General features: G+C 45.0%; 1 protein-coding gene across 2 annotated transcripts in view; it reads right to left on the reverse strand.

Moving 5' to 3' along the window:
• Positions 1-17,460, reverse strand: part of NPAS2 (neuronal PAS domain protein 2) — a 234,864-nt gene that overhangs the window by 12,956 nt on the left and 204,448 nt on the right. For both annotated transcript variants that reach the window (XM_039519941.1, XM_039519940.1), the window contains 3 exons: positions 16,000-16,109; positions 15,709-15,801; positions 4,281-4,427 (listed from right to left, as the gene is read on the reverse strand). In XM_039519941.1, the coding sequence (XP_039375875.1) occupies positions 4,281-4,427; positions 15,709-15,801; positions 16,000-16,109 (350 nt within the window). The remainder of the gene's footprint in view (positions 1-4,280; positions 4,428-15,708; positions 15,802-15,999; positions 16,110-17,460) is intronic.

Below are 17,460 nucleotides of genomic sequence, written 5' to 3' on the forward strand. Positions count from 1 at the left end.
GTTACTAATACACAGTTCTGGGCTCAATATCTCTCCAATTGGGAGAGTATTTCTTGGCTGACGTCTGCACTAAAGTTCTGAAGATCCTGTGTAGGAAATGAAAATAGGGCTAGTTTCTCCACAGAGTTATCTGTTATTCATCATGGAAGGGAGTGAAAATGGGGAAGGAATGCCAGTGAAAAGCTGAAGGGAGAAAGTGGAGGCTGTATTACAGGATCCCTTCCTTCCAGGGAGCAGAAGAAAGTCCCTCCATGCTTACATCATGCAGCATGCCTGTGTTCTCTATATGGCATATTCCACTCAAACAGATACAGAAATCTGTGTGATAGTAACTCCCCTCTACCTCCACCCAATTTTATGGGTACAATCAATGATGGACAGAGATAATCAAATTAAAACATCTCCCTACCAGACCTACGAAGTGCTGCTTCCATTAACAGGGCCTTCAAACCAATGTCCCACCCTGTCCTTAAGTATATGTGGTGTGAAGCCCTTGCAGATCCTACACTTTTACTTGATGTGAGCTTCCCCGAGGCACTTTAAGCAGCTTGTATGTGGGTCACTCACTGGCATCGGCTTGTGGCAGGAAGCATGCAGTTTCAAACCCGGGGACCAGGGCATGCTCCGTCCCTGGGACGACGTCCCGGAGGGGACCCCTAGCTAACTAAGCAACTACAGCTAACGGAACTATTTACAAAAGAATGAGTCCAAGAAAGTCCACAGAAAAAAACACTAGGAAGTTTGTAATCGCAGGAGATGTCCCAGCAACCATCATGGGTGGTAAGAAGGAACTGAGAAGGCGTGGGGTTGGCAGTGCCCCTTATACCGGTGCATGAGCTTGGGGCTCCAGGGGCGCTAGGAATGGCCCCAAGGATACCACTATGGGGGAAAATCTCCGGTAACTGTGCATGTGAGTGTGCACATGCCTAGCATAGAATTGACATAAGCAAGCACTCGAAGAAGAACAAATGAAATTGACACTGCAAAACAAGCTGTTCGCTTGTTTACAAGTTTTACAAATTAACTGTTTACAAGTGGAACAAAACTGCAGGTTCAAAAATTAGAAGGTATTTTTTTTAAATGTGGTTGATAGGGTGTAAATAAGATTATAATAATTCCTGATATTACTATTTTATTCCTTTAGTTAAGGACAGTGTCCCCTGTTAACCTTTAGAAAACATGGAAGAATGCCCCGGCACAAAGCCAGCCTCAAGAGCATTACGGGCAAAATTATTACTATTATTGCAGCAGCCCTCAAAGGCAAAGGCCCCAGTCATAGGTTAGTGGTACTGCACACATCTCAAGTGCGCATGTGTGTGTGTGTTTATTTTGAGGGGGTTGAAAGGCAGTGGAACCCTGAACTAAGAAATCACCCCTTCTCCATTACCCCAGTCTCACCCCACCCCCTAGTCTGGGGCTTTGTCCTTCAGTGACCACTGCGAGCCAAGGTGTCTAACAAAGGCCTGTTTCAATCAGAGTTGGAAGTCTAACTGATCAGCATTGCCTAACACGAGTCTCTTCATACACAGCAGCTAGTTCCAACTGGCTCTTGCCAGAGCTCTTAAAGGTACAGTTCTCCACAACTCCCAGCGAATCGCCAGTTTACTCTCCAATCTTCCCACCAAGCAAGTCTCCCTCCACAGGGTATGTCTGCACTGCAGCTGGAGGTGTGATTTCCAGCTTGAGAAGATGTATACGTGCTACCTTTGATCCAGCTAGTGTGCTAAAAATAGCAGTGTAGCTGCAATGGCGCCAGCAGCGGGAGGTGACAGTAGCCTGAGTATGTACCTAGGCTCTTGGATGGGATTGTACTCCAGCAGAAAGCCGATGTTGCCACCCGTGCCACCGCTGCTACACTGCTATTTGTAGCACACTAGCTTGATGCAGTCTAGGGGCACCCTTAGTCAGCTGGAAAATGGTCAGTGCCGATGTCAGAGTGCAAATGCTCTGAGTGTTGCTCCTCCAGCTGCTGCTCTGCCCTGGGGGAAGTACAAAGGCATCTGTGCCATGGTTACCACTGGAGGTATGTGCCCAGAAGAGCTCAGTCCTGTGCTCCGGAGGTGAAATTTTAGGCCCACGCTCATCATCTGCTGTTCTGCTGCCTGGCTCCAAGGTGAATCTCTTCCCTCAGGGCTGGCACCTGTGGCAGACTATCGAGCGTCTGTGCCCCACATGGCTGATGAGGGAAAGAGGTGGGCAAAGCATGGCTGAAAGCACAGTAAAGATTTTGTTCATAGATTCTACCATCGTACAGCAGAACCAAATGAGAAACAAACCACCCACCCAAGAAATTATTCAGAGCCGGACTGGCAGGCCAAAGCATTCTGGGTAAGTGCTTTGGAAATAAAACCTTTGTGGCCAGTCCCAGGGTATTGAAAATACATGCTGCTTGGTCCAGTCTAGAATATCCTCCACTGAGAGACCTTATGCCAGTGTTATAAATTAGAGAGCAATTCAGCATCTTTAAACTTATGCTGGGGCTGGGCAGCATAGGATTGGGGTAATTTTTTAGGTCAGGGTTCCACTGCCCTTTAACCCCCTCAAAACAGGCACCCAGACAGCCGCCGTGTTCTCTGCGCTTGGTGTCTGTGTGCACAGTTGAGAATCTGGCCCATGGTCTTTTGGTTACCACAATCTTCCTCCTCTCTGTGAAGGTATCATCTTGCGTATTGAAAAATTCTAGTGAAAATAGTATCAGTTTCCCATATTTGAGGAAACTGTGTTGTGATCTGCCACTTTTTTCTAAAGTATGCAAACACTGGATCAGTGCATATGAATATTTAAGACTTGAGCATGAGAGAGTAATGCAATGTGCCCAATTACAGAGAGAAAGGGAGATCATCCTTTTGCTATGTATAATAACAACAACTTTCAGAAGTGTGCCAGGATTCTGAACTGAAAGACCAGTTAATTGCAGAGGGACTTTCCACTCCCATTTATCAAAATCAATGCAAAGGCACTGGAAGATGTACACTGATATATGTCTTCCTATATGTTTGAGCAGTTCCAAGAACAATGGCCTTCAATCCTGGATGGGGCTTGTGGTTGCTATGCTATATTACTATATTTACCACAACAAAAACATCACCACCATAGATTCTAAATGGAATGACTTAAGTAGCAGGATTTCTGATATGGGTCTATTAACCCCTTAATCACATAAACCTACAAACCCAAATTTATTTAATGTGTGACCTTATATGAAGTGATTTTTTTATAGTTGCTGACTATGGGTCAAATCCAAAACTCCCATTGACTTCAAGAGGGCCAGGATTTCACCCTGTTTGTTTACAATGCTACTTGGCTATTAGCTGATTTTGTGATGTGAGTTTGGGATTTGTGTGCCCATAATCCTACCAATATGATAATCACAGTGGGACAAATTCATCCCCAGTGCAACACTAATACCAAGGATGATTTGACCCAATATTCTTAGTTAAATTATCAGGAAGATAGCAGTAATTCCTCCTCCAGAAACAATCTGAGATGCAGGGTGATGTCTCCACACTAGTACTTAATGATACGTGAGTTGTACTGTATTGTTTATATAGTATAGTAGATACAGATAAATATAAGACTCTCAGATCCAATGAAACTTCAGTCTGAAGGTAAACACAAATTGGGGTGTGCACTTTACAGATGGAAGATTTTGTGGGACGGGGGTTTCTTCCACAGTTTTTTGAAGGCCAGAGAAGGTGTCTGGCAAATGTTATTTGTGATGCACTTCCAAGCGGGGGAGGTGGCATGCAAGTAGTCACAAATTTGGGAGTGAGTGAAAGAGACAAGCGTGGGTGGAGCATATATAGGGTTTGGAGTGCAGAAGAGTAGAGAAGGGATGTAGGCAGAGCTGTTCAACTTGATACTGAGGACTAGTAGCTCTAACTTGAAGCAAAAAGTGAATGGAAGCTAGTGAAATGAAGACCCCATCAAAGCAGTGGTGATTTCATTGTCACAGCCTGAACACCCTTCGATGAGAACTGATCATTCTGAAGTCTCAGTAGATAAAATACTCCATTAAGGAGTACTAATCTGAAAGACCACCAGCCCTTCCATTTCTTCTTGTGACTGCTAGGACAAGCCCTCCTATACAGACAGCCCTTAGCATGTCTTGATTTTTGTGACTGACAGGCTCCCAGAATGATATCCTGATCCAGATGAATTAGTTTTCTCAAGTTCTGATTTCTTTGACTCTGAAAATAAAATGAAAACAGCCCACACTAAGAAATACAGAGTCTGAAAACGATCTGTTTGCCCCTTGTGATGACACTGACATTACTCACCTGTATACTGGAATCCTGGACCAAGCAGAGCTGTTGCTGTATTTTATGGAGCTCTTCCTGCTGCCACCGAATGTTGGCCTGCAGGATCCGAGTTCGCTGTTCCAGCTGTTCCTTGATAGTCTGGAACATGTTAAATTGTGCCGAGAACTTAAAAAGAGAAAACAAACAACCATGTGTCTTTCTTGTCATTATGGTAGGAATTGTGCTCTGTGCTATTGTATTCTATATGGGTTTCTTGTTTGCAAAATGTAGTCAAAATATATTTTTTATATACGCTAACATCTGGACACCATGGAATCTTCTTTTCTATTTTCCATCTCAGGCATATCTGTTCAAATGACAGAGCTTCTTCAATATTACCCGATTACATTGATCTCCTCCTGAAGAGGGTTCTTTGTTATCTTATTAATCATCAGCTGGTACTTTTGTACTTGTGTCACCAAAAAGTCTTAATCGGATGAGGAATTAGTGCAATACTGTGAACCAGCCTATAACACTGATGAGCAATCACTAAACGATAGCATCATCCCACAAAAGTAAGTTTAGGAGCACTTTGGGTATGTCTACAGTACAAACACTACAGTGGCTATGGCGCAGCAGCTACACTGCTGTTGCATTGTAGTTTAGAAACTTGCTACAGCGACAGAAGGGATTTTTCTATCACTAAAGAATCCGCCCCTACCCCAAGAGGTGGTAACTAGATCAGTGGAAGAATTCTTCCATCAGCCTAGCCATATCTACACTGGGGCTTAGGTTAGCTCAACAATGTCTCTCAGGGGGTGTGAATTTTTCACACCCTTGAGCAACATAGCTAGGTCGACCTAAATTTTAGGTGTAGAGCAGGTCTTGGTTTGGAGTGTCATATATCACCAAATGAGCTACACTAATAGTAACAGTTCCCTATTTTTTTCAAGTAGAAATGATGTGTTATATCAGGTTTTTCTATTGATTTTTTTGGTACCATAATGAGATTTCCAGTTACATTAGTTGTGAACACCTTCTGTATGTATACACAAGTGGTATTTGGAGTTATTTTAATGTTTTTATTATATTACTGTCACACATGACATAAGTTAATAGCTGCCATCAACTCAATAGAGGAGGGCAATTCTCAATATTATATAAAACAGAGATCACAGTAGTAGGATTCAATAAGAGCGTAAATAATCAAATATTAGAGTTACATAGTACAATGTGAACTCATTCAATAATTGCAGAAGATTGTAGCATATGATAACAAAGAAATACTTATATTTAGCTGGTGTTTAGGGTAGGATACAAAGCCCATTGAAGTCAACTGAAAGATTACCACTGAGTTCAGTGGGCACTGGCTCAGTTCCTGAGTGTCCTTTATAAGATGAGTTCATTCATATTCTAAAAATAGGAGCAACATTTTGGAAAAAACTACAGGGTAACAATTTAAAATCAGTAAAGTTTTCCATAATGTGTATCTCACACCTTTCTGAATCATGCAGTTCTACCTGGGGGAATCTTTTTATTCCCATGGTTCAATCAAAGAACACTTTGCTTTGACCAAAAGACATTAGAGGTTAAGATAGTGGGTTCTTTTAAAATGGATATGTGCTACTGGGCAAAAAGATGTCAGTGGCTGGATCCTCTGAAATTAATGGTATTGCACTTGCTCACACCATGTCTGAATTCCACCTACTTAATAACAGAACTATGCTGCTGCCACATAGGCCTAAGAGCTCCCAGCAACTCAAGGGAAGTCATTAAGGAAACTAAAAGGCACATTTAGCTTTGAACTGAGGGAATAACCAATTTTCGGAACTGCAGAAGGTGGGGTTTTTTTAAACTGCATATATGCTTGTTAGGTCATGCTGTGTGACTAACAAGCTAACCAAAGCCGCACAAAAGAGAAGAGTAGGTTAAAAATATTGTTAGGGAAGAAACAATGGAAATTGATAGCAAATTGTTTTTGTTATTGGGACGTGAATCATCTTGCCAAAAATGACAGGTTTCAGAGTAGCAGCTGTGTTAGTCTGTATCCGCAAAAAAGAACAGGAGTACTTGTGGCACCTTAGAGACTAACAAATTTATTTCAGCATAAGCTTTCATGGGCTACAGCTCACTTCTTCAGACGTGTAAAATGGAAAACACAGACAGAAGATATTCAGCTTATGCTGAAATAAATTTGTTAGTCTCTAAGGTGCCACAAGTACTCCTGTTCTTCTTGTCAAAAATGTTAAGTTTGAAAATGTATCCAATGCAAAGGACAAAACAAAATGAGTCTCTGAAGACTTGTGCTAAACTCTATTGTAATTAGGTCAAAACTGTTTAATTTTTTTGTAGCTGGAAATTTGGGGGGAGGGGTAATGGAATACGTAACTGTCTAGACAGATTCACTGATGTCAATGGTGACATTTCTAACCATATTTTGTAACGTGATAAAAAAAGGGGTCTATAAAAGATCCATAGATTGTAACACAGCTTGGGGCAGGCGAGTGGGAGACTGGACCCCAGTATTGATGAGCGTCTCCTTTTTCTGTTTGTGCTCTGTGATTTTAGATGCCTCATCTTTGATTAGTAAACCAAACTGAGCCTGTCCATTTGATTAGAACCAATTCTTTAAAGTTCCAAGGGGCGAGGGGAGCGAATCAAGGGGCAGTCTGGTATTGGTGAGTCTGTATGGCGTATTGGATTTCAGTGGAGCTATGCTGATATACCAGCTGAGGATCTAGCCTATGATATTGAGATTTCATTCACAGAACTGCTTTGCTTTAAAGCAGTTCCATATGTGAAGGGAAATACCTCCTCCCCCATATTCCCTCCAGCAAATATCCGAATTATCCATGTAAACTTTCTGAAGGGGAGAAGGGAAGAGAACTTTAAAATGATTTTCCTTTGTATTTACACATATAGAAGAGGAGGTAACTTTCCACCAAATCGAAGGTCACTGTTCAGAGAGATTTCCTTGCCCCAGTAATCCTCCCATCTTCTCATATTCATTTAGTATGATCTATGTTGAGATTAGTTGGCAGTCCTGGAGAGCTCAGAAATTGGGATATTGGGACATCCCACTTTCAGTTGCTGTGAGAGATTTCTAGTCTCCACACTGAATTCAGCAAGAGTGAGGAGTATTCAGTGCCTTGCAGGACTGGTCCCAGGGTGTTAACTGAAGGTAGGCAAATATTGAACCATGTGTTAAGTTGAGTTTTCCCTAAGGCATTGGTATCCAGAACATTTTTGCCTTTCAACAATAGCCCCATCACATTAAATCCAGCACCTCTGCTCAGCTCGAAAACAGACTCAAAATTCCTTAGAGGGCAGGACTAGCTTTAACTCTTATTCTATCCCAAATAGAAAATATTAACCTGACTCATGGGTGAGTGCAAACCTCTGTTTGGGGAACAAGATAAGTGGCTCCAAAAGAGCATCAAACTCCTCTTGCTCAAAGTTGACCAAATGTTTCTCTGGATCCTCTTGGTACTATGCCATTAGGGAGTGCAACTATGCTATCCAGCAGTACATGATTGGATTAGGCAAAGCTAATCCCTGCTCCACCATGGATCTATTGAGGTGGGTTTGTTTTTTAAAACTCACTCGTGGAAACTAGTTCCCCCATATGAATTCTATTACGAAGGCTTGAAACGCCTCTCAGTCCTTGAAAGGCACCTCTTCTATCAGACAGTTTTGAAAGAAAAAACAATTTTAGGCAAATGGTTCATTCTGACTGCCTAACCAGGCTATAAAATACTCATTCCAACTCACATGAACTTTTTTTAGATGCTTTGGGAAACAAATGTGATTTTCCTCAAATAATTTTCTAATAAATAATTTGTATGCTTAGATATTAGTTTTAAATTTGTTCTAGAAAGTAAGTGCCAAAAGACATTGCTTCTGATTGAAATAAATTATCAACATTATTTTTAATCAGCATGTTCTCATATTTAGCTAGATTCACTTTTAGTATTTCATTCCATATTTTCCTCTTTGTGTTTCTTCTTTTACTAGCACATTTAAACAAAAACAATTAGCTGGCTTGTTAAACATATGTCACTAAAGGCAGAAGTTTAGAAACACTTTTTTTTGTTCAATTAATCTTTCTGCTATCCTGTGATTCAGTGTAGAAAACAGAGTTATACTACAGCCTAGCAATGGCACCTACCAGGAAAAGGTTCCATTGTTTTCCTAAGAGGATAGGCGAGCAGCCTTGAATCTGTACCTTACAATATTTATCTCAAGAGCTCTTGTTTCCTAATTAGGAAACAAGCTGTAAGCTTATAACAAATGATAGAGCTTAACTCAAGGTATTCCACATACTATTCTAACTATTTTACTCCATGCATCTGAAGACGTGGGTTTTTTACCCACGAAAGCTTATGCCCAAATAAATCTGTTAGTCTTTAAGGTGACACCAGACACCTCGTTGTTTTTATTCTAACTCTAATATCAGTGCCTGATTAAATTACTGATCATCTCACTGTAATAATTCTAAATTTCTGTAGTGTACTCAGAAAAGTGAAAATCACGAAGTACCAGTTTTCCGAACAATAATAAATATCAAATATGGCTAAAATGTGAAAGACAAAATCTGTGAGATATCTGGATGCTGCTTACCATCATTTTGTTCACGATTTGTTGTGTTAATATGAAAGACAGCAACACTTTCTACTCTTTCTTTCTGCCTTTTTAGTAACATCTGTGCATTCTCAGACACAATAATGACTATTATTCATTCATTAATGTGTTTTGGTGGGATTTTTTAGTGCATTACTGTGAAAAAGACAAATCAACTAATATGTTAATAGACAGGATTTTGTTTTTTAAGATGATCATTTACATTCAAACTACATTCAGTCATAATTGTGTTTTAGATTTAATTTAAAAAACCATAGGCTAAAAAGCAGGTCAGACATAAAACAGTATTCAGGCTAGGACAAAAATATTTGTTTAAAATAAAGTCCTCATAGGCAAAGCATTTAGAGTACATCTACACTGCAAAAAAATCCCCTGTGACAGTGAGTTTCCAAGCCCAGGTCAACTGACTCTGGCTCCTGGGACTTGTGCTGGCAGGCAAAGAATAGCAGTGTAGGCGCTTGGGTTGGAGCCTGGGCTCTGAGATCCTTCCCCTTTGCTGGGTCTCACCAGGCTCCAGCTCAATCACCTACAAAGATATTTTTAGCCTCACAGTGAGAGGGTGAGTCAGTTGACCTGGCTGAGACTTGTTACCGCTGGGTTTTTTTTGATGTGTAGACATACCCTTGCACACAGGTGCCAGTGGTGCAAGTAAAATCCATTTCTTACCAGTATGGGCAGGGGCACCAGCTAAGGGAGGCACATGACCTCCCCATGTGACCCTCCATGTGATTCCTCACCGCCCCGCCCCCAGCCTGGGGCCCCCACGCTCTCCCTGTCTCCACATCTATCCCATTTACCTGGGGCAGGGGGGCTCTGTCCTCCTCCTGCTGCACTGGAAACTTCAGGGCAGGGCTGTCCCGGGAACCGCAGGGGGGAAAGGAGCAGAACCCCCAGACCCAACCCCCGCCCTTCCATGGAGCTGCGTCTCCGTCCTCCCTCTGTGTACCATAGCAGCAGCCAAGCCGGAGGACAGGGCTGGGGGGGGGGCAAGGCTGGGGGTGATACAGTCTCCGGAGATGCGGCCGGCGTTCTCCTCCTTTCCCCGCTGCCGCCCCTCCCAGCAGGGAAAGGAGCAGAATTCTCAGCCTTGCCCCCCAGCCCTCTCCTCCGGCGGGGCTGCTGCTGTCTCTTTCTGGTACGCCAGACCGGCTATAAATAGCTTGCTGATACGGCGTACTGGAGTGTACCGGCCTACTTGCAGTGCTGATAGGTGCTGGTTTTTGTTTTTGTTAGTGGGTGCTTCTGAAGAGGTATATGTGTTTGAGGGGGGTGGGGAGAGGAAAGGGCTCTGCCAGTTTTGGGGGGAAGCTATTTTCAGCATATTTATAGACTTCTTTCATATTCTCGTTATTGAATATGTGTTAATCATTGGTATCTTTACTATTTTAATAATGATTCATTTTTTATGAACAGCATAATTACAGTATATTAAAATCATTGCAATCACCTACAAGCTGTCTTCATTAATGTCCCAGTTTAAAGACATTACGTCTTACTGATGAACATAAGAACATAAGAACGGCTGTACTGGGTCAGACCTGTATCTGTCTACCGACAGTGGCAAATGCCAGGTGCCCCAGAGGGAGTGAACCTAACAGGCAATGATCAAGTGATTTCTCTCCTGCCATCCATCTCCATCCTCTGACAAACAGAGGCTAGGGACACCATCCCTTACCCATCCTGGCTAATAGCCATTTATGGACTTAACCTCCATGAATTTATCCAGTTCCCTTTTAAATGCTGTTATAGTCCTAGCTTTCACAACCTCCTCAGCAGTGATGAGCTGCTAAAATCTTAACAACCAGTTCCCTATAAAAAGTTCTGATTTAAGAGATGTGCCACAGCATGTATTTTTTGTACCAATAGGGTTACCATAAGTCCGTATTTTCCTGGGAGGAATTTGTAAGAACTGAAAAGCGATTTAAGAACTGAAAAGCCTGACATGTCCAGGAAAATACAGATGTATGTTAACCCTACCTAAAGTTCTTTTTTAAAAAGATGGGGCTGAACTAGAAATGAGCTCCTTTTCACATGTGTGGGTCCCCGCCACTCCCTTGGGGTGTGCTAGGGTGACCAGATGTCCCAATTTTATAGGGACAGTCTCAATTTTTGGGTCTTTTTCTTATATAGGCTCCTATTAGCCCTCACCCCCGTCCCGATTTTTCACACTTGCTGTCTGGTCACCCTAGGGTGTGCACGTGTGGGTCTCAGCTGCTCCCTGCCGCCCCCCCCCCATTGAAACAGGTGTGCAGGGTTACTGCCCTGAGAACTGCAGGGCACCAGTGGACATGGGGCTGGCTGCAGACAGGGGCGTGGGGCAGGGATAGCTGGAGGCAGGGAGTGTGACACGGGCTGGCTGCAACAGGGGCTGGCTGTGGGCAGGTGATGCAGACAGGGGCTGGCTGCGGGTGGCTGCGGGCAGGGGGCGGCTGCGGGCAGGGGGTGTGGCAGGGGCTGGCTGCTGTGGGAAAGGGCTGGCTGCGGGTGGCTGCGGGCAGGGAAGGCGGGGGGGGGCGGTACTTACAGGCGGGAGCGGCTGGGAGCAGCCCGAGCAGCAGGACGCAGCCGGGGACTCACCAAGCAGCAGCAGGAGCCCCATGGCCAGAGGTCCAAGGAGCAGGGCCAGGAGGCAGCTCACATGGCTCCCGCAGCACAGCGCCCCCCGGCGGCGGGGAGGGGGAATTACAGGCTTCCCGGCCAGAGCCCATCAAAGCTTCCCTTGCAGGGAAGCCAGTTAACAAGTGGTTCTAAAACCGCTTCTAAATTTAACAACTGGTTTGTGCGAACCGGCTTCAGCTCACCCCTGTCTGTTTCAGGAAGTCACACCTCTACTAGAGGCAACAAAAACTTATGGTCTGGTTCTTCTTTACTCTAATTATCAAATGAAATTTCCATCCACTTTAAGATCTCTTTACAGTGCCAGAACCATGGGCAGCGGGTGATCTGCTGGCTCAGAGAGGATATCCCCTGGCCGGCCTCACCCCCTTCCCCTGCCAGAGCCCCCCCGCGGCCACCAGTCCCCCTCCTCCCAGCATGCCAGGCACGTGGCACGTGGTACCCCCCCTCCAGCCTCTCCCCTCCCCGTAGCACAGGGCAGGCAGCCCACTCCCTTCGCAAGCGCCAGGGAGCTCCACAGCACTGGGTGGCCGCAGCCACCCCAAGTCCCAGCCACGCCCACCCTAGCCCCAGCCCACTTCCCTGAAGAGGAGTAGCCGGCCTGCCTGGGCTGGGTTTGGGCCAAGGGGGAAGGGCAAGCAGGAGGGGACCTTCTGGTGGAGTATGGGTGGGGCCATGCTGGGCTGTTTGCGGAGGTATACCCCCTGCCCCAGCCTATGATACGTGCCACCCGTGGCCAGAACCATGTAAAAGGGCCTTAGTGTAAACTAGACTTGTGCTGCAAGGGCATAGGTGCTGAGTCTGTGGGTGCTCCGGGGCTCAAGCACACACAGAAAAAAATAGGGGGTGCTCAGCACCCATGAGCCATAGTGGTTCCTGACCCTCCCTCCCCCCAGAGTTTCATACCTGAGGTCTGCTCACAGCGCATTTCCTAGCCCCAGACAGAGCTTGAGTGTGGAATGTGATGAGTTCTGTGCTGCTCTCAGCTTCCAGCCTTGGGGCAGGGAGTTTGTTTATAAACAGAGGCAGGGTGCTTAAGATAACAAAAGGCCTGTCATTAAATTAAATTAAGGATCATTAGATGATCCTGAAAGCATTGCCAGGCATTCCAGTTAAAAGACAGGAAACAAAGGTTAGGAATAAATGGTCCATTTTCAGAATGAAGAGAGGTAAGCAGTGGTGTCCCCCAGGGGCCTGTACTGGGACCTGTGCTGTTGAACATATTCATAAATGATCTAGAAAAAGGGTTAAACAGTGAGGTGGCAAAATTTGCAGAGAATACAAAATTACTCAAGTTAGTTAAGTCCAAAACTGACTGCAAAGAGTTACAAAGGGATCTCACAAAACTGGGTGACTTGGCAACAAAATGGCAGATGAAATGCAATGTTAAATGCAAAGTAATGCACATGACAAAATATAATCCCAACTATATATACAAAATGATGGGGTCTAAATTAGATGGTACCCGTCAAGAAAGAGTCATTGCAGTACTCTGGAAGCAATGCTTCCAGAGTACTGCAAATTTATAAGAATCTTTCTCACTGTGCCTGTATAATCCGGAACTGTGGAACATTCATTCTCCAGCTTCAGAAGATTTAAAAATTATCTCTAGTCATTAATGGGACAGACACAACTGAATAATATAGCTGGCCTTAATGTGCATCAAGACCATACTAGGGAACTAGATATAAATAAGATTGCTGATAGTTTCGTACAATACAAGAACTAGGGGTCACCAAATGAAATTAATAGGCAGCAGGTTTAAAACAAATAAAAGGAAGTTCTTCTTCACGCAGCGCACAGTCAACTTGTGGAACTCCTTACCTGAGAACAGATATAGACTAAAATGTTCTAGGAATGCAGGAAGACAAGAAATAACTAACTCTTAGGGATTGTCTTCAGTAATGTGGGGACACTAAGAAAAGTTAAGGCGAATCAATGTGCATAAGTTAAAGTGCCTTAAACCTCCACGTGGATAACCTCATTCAAGATCAATTGGCCTTAGTTCTCTGTAACTTAATCCTTCTTGCTACCTTTTTCTAGAGATCTCTCTTATGTAGGGTAAAAGTGACAACAGCCTGAACTTAGCCATGATCTATTTGCAGCCCTTACTGAAAGCATTAATGAGTGAAGAAGTCCTTCCCCTTGGGCTTTTGCAGAGGTACGGTAATGATTGGCTGAGCCTAGCTGTCCAAAAGATGACTGCTAGATAACAGTGTTGAGACAGGTTTGCTTCCACTTAATCAAACTTCAGCCAGTCCATAGGCATTCTGGTACTGAACCAATAATTGACCTATCAATCTGTGGCAGGGGAAAGAGAGGTAAGAGTTGTAGGAAGGGAAGGCAAGGCAAGCTGAGGGGAGGAAGATGGTCACATTGTATTTTGTCAGGTTTCTCTTGGTGAGATCTTATGTGGAGAAAGTGGAGGTAGGAGGAGGAGAGGGTTTGAGCAGTAAGTGCAAAATGTGACACTCCACTGCACCTGTTTCTCCTGTGGGGAGAGCAGTGCTGTAATGAGGGCAAGGCGAGTGAGGCACTTGCCTCGGGCGCAGAAGGTGAGGGACGCAGAAAGTCTCTCCTTCAGCGGTAAGTCCTTCCCTCCGAGAGGGGACTGAGGGACCTGCCGCCAAATTGCCACTGGTCGTCGGCAAGGGAGAGGGGCGGCACGTCCAGCTCTTCGGCAGAAATTCAGCAGCAGGTCCCCCTGTCCCTCTCGGAGGGAAGGACCTGCTGCTGAATTGCAGCTGAAGAATGGCGGCAATTCGGCGTCAGGTCCTTCCCTCCGAGAGGAACCCGCCGCCGAAGAGCCAAACGTGCTGCCCCGTCCCTTGCCTTGGGTGCAAAAATCCCTAGATACAGCTCTGGGGGAGAGGATGAGAGAACAAATATTTGTCTGTCAAATTGCTTAAGGCATGACTGGAGAGTGCTCAGATATTACGGTGATGGGCATGGTATAAGAACCTGAACAGAACAGAATAGATTATACTCTGAATTGCAGTGGAAAGGAATGGAATTGGGATCCCAGTGAGAAGAGGTGGGACAGCTGGGGCTGGTGGGAAACAAATAAGGAGGCATCTCCTCTCTAGATTCACTTCTGAAGGCAGAGAAGAAATGTGAATACAGAAAGTCAAGACGGAAATATACTTGAATGTATATAAAAATAAAATTAAATAAATTCGTTTAAAAATTTATTTGAGACTAGCAGAGAAGAACATCTGCAAAAGAAAATTAATGCTAAGAGCTGATAAATTGGGTTGTTATTTACTGATTCACTATACGTTGGTGGTGTGGAGTCATGGAGGCAAATTAAACTTAAAGGGGAAATGGGATTTTGTTATTTTAAATCAGTGGTCTTCCAGAGCCTCCTGGGCATAAGCCATAAGGGAACAACATATGCTTCTGAGAAGGAGAAGAGGTGTGCGACAGAGCCAGGAGAGGCTCCATCTCTGGGAAACTGTGGAAGGACAGGTTTCAGAGTAGTAGCCGTGTTAGTCTGTATCAGCAAAAAGAACAGGAGTACTTGTGGCACCGTAGAGACTAACAAATTTATTGTAGCATAAGCTTTCGTGGGCTAAAGCTCACTTCATCGGATGCATTCAATGAAGTGCGCTGTAGCCCACGAAAGCTTATGCTACAATAAATTTGTTAGTCTCTAAGGTGCCACAAGTACTCCTGTTCTTTTTGTGGAAGGACAGAAACAATGTTATGAGAAAACACAATATTGAAATTCTTTATTCCTTCTAATCAAGTACAAAGGAAACCTGTATTGTTATTAGACCAGTTGGATATTCAGAGCAAAAACCAAACCCACTTCTGGGATCCATGCTGGTGGATCCCAATGGAGGAGTTAGTCCCTCATCTGCATCACCATTGATATGCCATAACTCAGGGAATGGGACTTGTTGAATTTGTGTTTTCTTTGATGCTGGTTCTCTCTGCATCATCAGAGCAAAACAAATATTAAGGGTCTTTGTAAAAGAGAGATTAATGTTTTGTTGTTTTTTAAAAAGATTCTCAGCTGGTAGATTTAAGTGTGTGTGTGTGTGTGTTTAGAATCCAGAGGTCATTCCCACTATAAGTTTTAGAGCCTGTGTAGTTTTAGGTCAAAATTACTTGAGAGGGTCCCTATGTTCCTTGCTTTGGTTGGTGAAGTGGGAAAACATCATGAGATGGTTAAGTAACCTATTCCAGTTTCAAGCCCCCAACTAACCTGTGCCATAGATGTAGACTGATTTTGCAAAGCTGCTTGGGCCAGCAGCTGCTGTGGGAGAAGCTCACATGATGGCTGAGAAGGCAAAAACGCCTAGGTTTAAAAAAAATAAAACAAACTTTATTCATATGCATGGCTACTTTAAATCTCAGGTCGTCTCCTAATGTGATTGCCTTTGCATAGTTCTTTCTTTATTTGTGGAATTGAACCTGTGGCATATTTAACATGTGACTTTTTATCTAACTCCTCCTTATAAATTCCATTTATTTTGATACCCATTTGTAAACCTACCTGAATAGTGACAGGTTGACTGAGTCTTTGCATGGATGAATCCTGCTGTATGCTGGGTGTTCTTTGCAAGGAGGGAACGTTAGACTCTGTGATCAGTTTTGTTGGTGTGGCTGTAAGAGAATTTTTTTTTCATATTTAAGAATAATCACCATATACAATTAGAATTATGAGATATGGTTAGTAATAATATAGGTATGGGTGGCAGGTGGAGCCCCACCTCAGGGAGGCTAGCCCTGGTTCCGCCCCTTCTGCCCACACCTCCCCCCTCCTGCAGCCGGAGCCCCGAGCACCCCGCCCCCCGGCCGGAGGAACCCCAGGCCGGCTGGAGGCCCAAGCACCCTGACCCCCTCGGCGGGAGTCCAGGGAGATTACTGATGAACGTGGGAACTGGATACCACATACCGCTTTCTCAGCCGCCCTGGAACCTGCATGGGGCATAATACATAAAAAACTTCCCCCCAAAACCCCACAACTGGGGCTCCAGTGGCCACAGCCTATTATACCCACTGCCCATGAATATAGGGTCTGATCAAACTCCAGCTGGAGTCAAGAGGAACCAATGTCTCCAAAGACAGTTGACAGCTGATAATGAGGATCCACACAAATGTTAAGGTATATACTGGACCAGACTCAGCCTGTGCTCCATCCAGTGCAGCAAAGGGTCCAAAAAGGTGTCCCAAAAGGGCAGGTGAGGGTTCCTCTTTCCTAGGTGAATCTCTGGCTGGAGTAGAATTCACATAGCTTGTTCTATGGCACTCTGTTCCAGCCCACATGGCAGGAGGTTGTTTACCAGGTGTGTCAGGGGCACAGCTAAAGGGCCTTCAGCTCCAGTGATCCTGGGCCATCAGAACGTCACCCATGGGCTGTTACTGCTGACCTAAGTCAGAGTGGCCTGATGCTGCTCTAACTCAGGAGTTATCCAACTTTTTTCCCTGAGGCCCACCTGTGCAGCTGCAATACTCACTGTGCCACTGTTAACATGCATCTGGCAGGGAGAGGGGCACCGCGGGACATACAAGGCCCCTCGCCTCAGCAGGGGCCAGAGCCAGCGAGAGGGTGAAGGGGCAAGGCAGGTGCTCGCACAGACACTCCCTGCCTGGGAATGAGGGAAAGGCTCGGGGGCCACCAATGCCAGGCAAAGGCAGGCGCTCGGGCCAGGCCCGGCCATCACCTGACAATCCAGATCACAGCGTTGTCCAGGAGGAAACACAGCAACACTGCCGTGCCCTGGTCTTGTGGGGATGGGGGTTGGCACAGGGCCAATACTCCAAGGGGCCTAACAGCCACGGATCATGGGGTGCAGTGTCTCGGAGCAGGAATGGCCACGAACCATCCAGCCTCCTCCAGCTGCCCTGGGAGCTGCTGCCTCTCAGGGCCAGCCCCTTCTCCTCACCTTGCACCCATCACCCAACGGCTCTGTTTTGCCCTCTGCCACCCACCGAAGGTGCTGAGCTCCTCCAG

This window comes from Mauremys reevesii, linkage group 1 (assembly GCF_016161935.1).
Source record: "Mauremys reevesii isolate NIE-2019 linkage group 1, ASM1616193v1, whole genome shotgun sequence".
NCBI classification, from domain to species: Eukaryota; Metazoa; Chordata; order Testudines; family Geoemydidae; genus Mauremys; species Mauremys reevesii.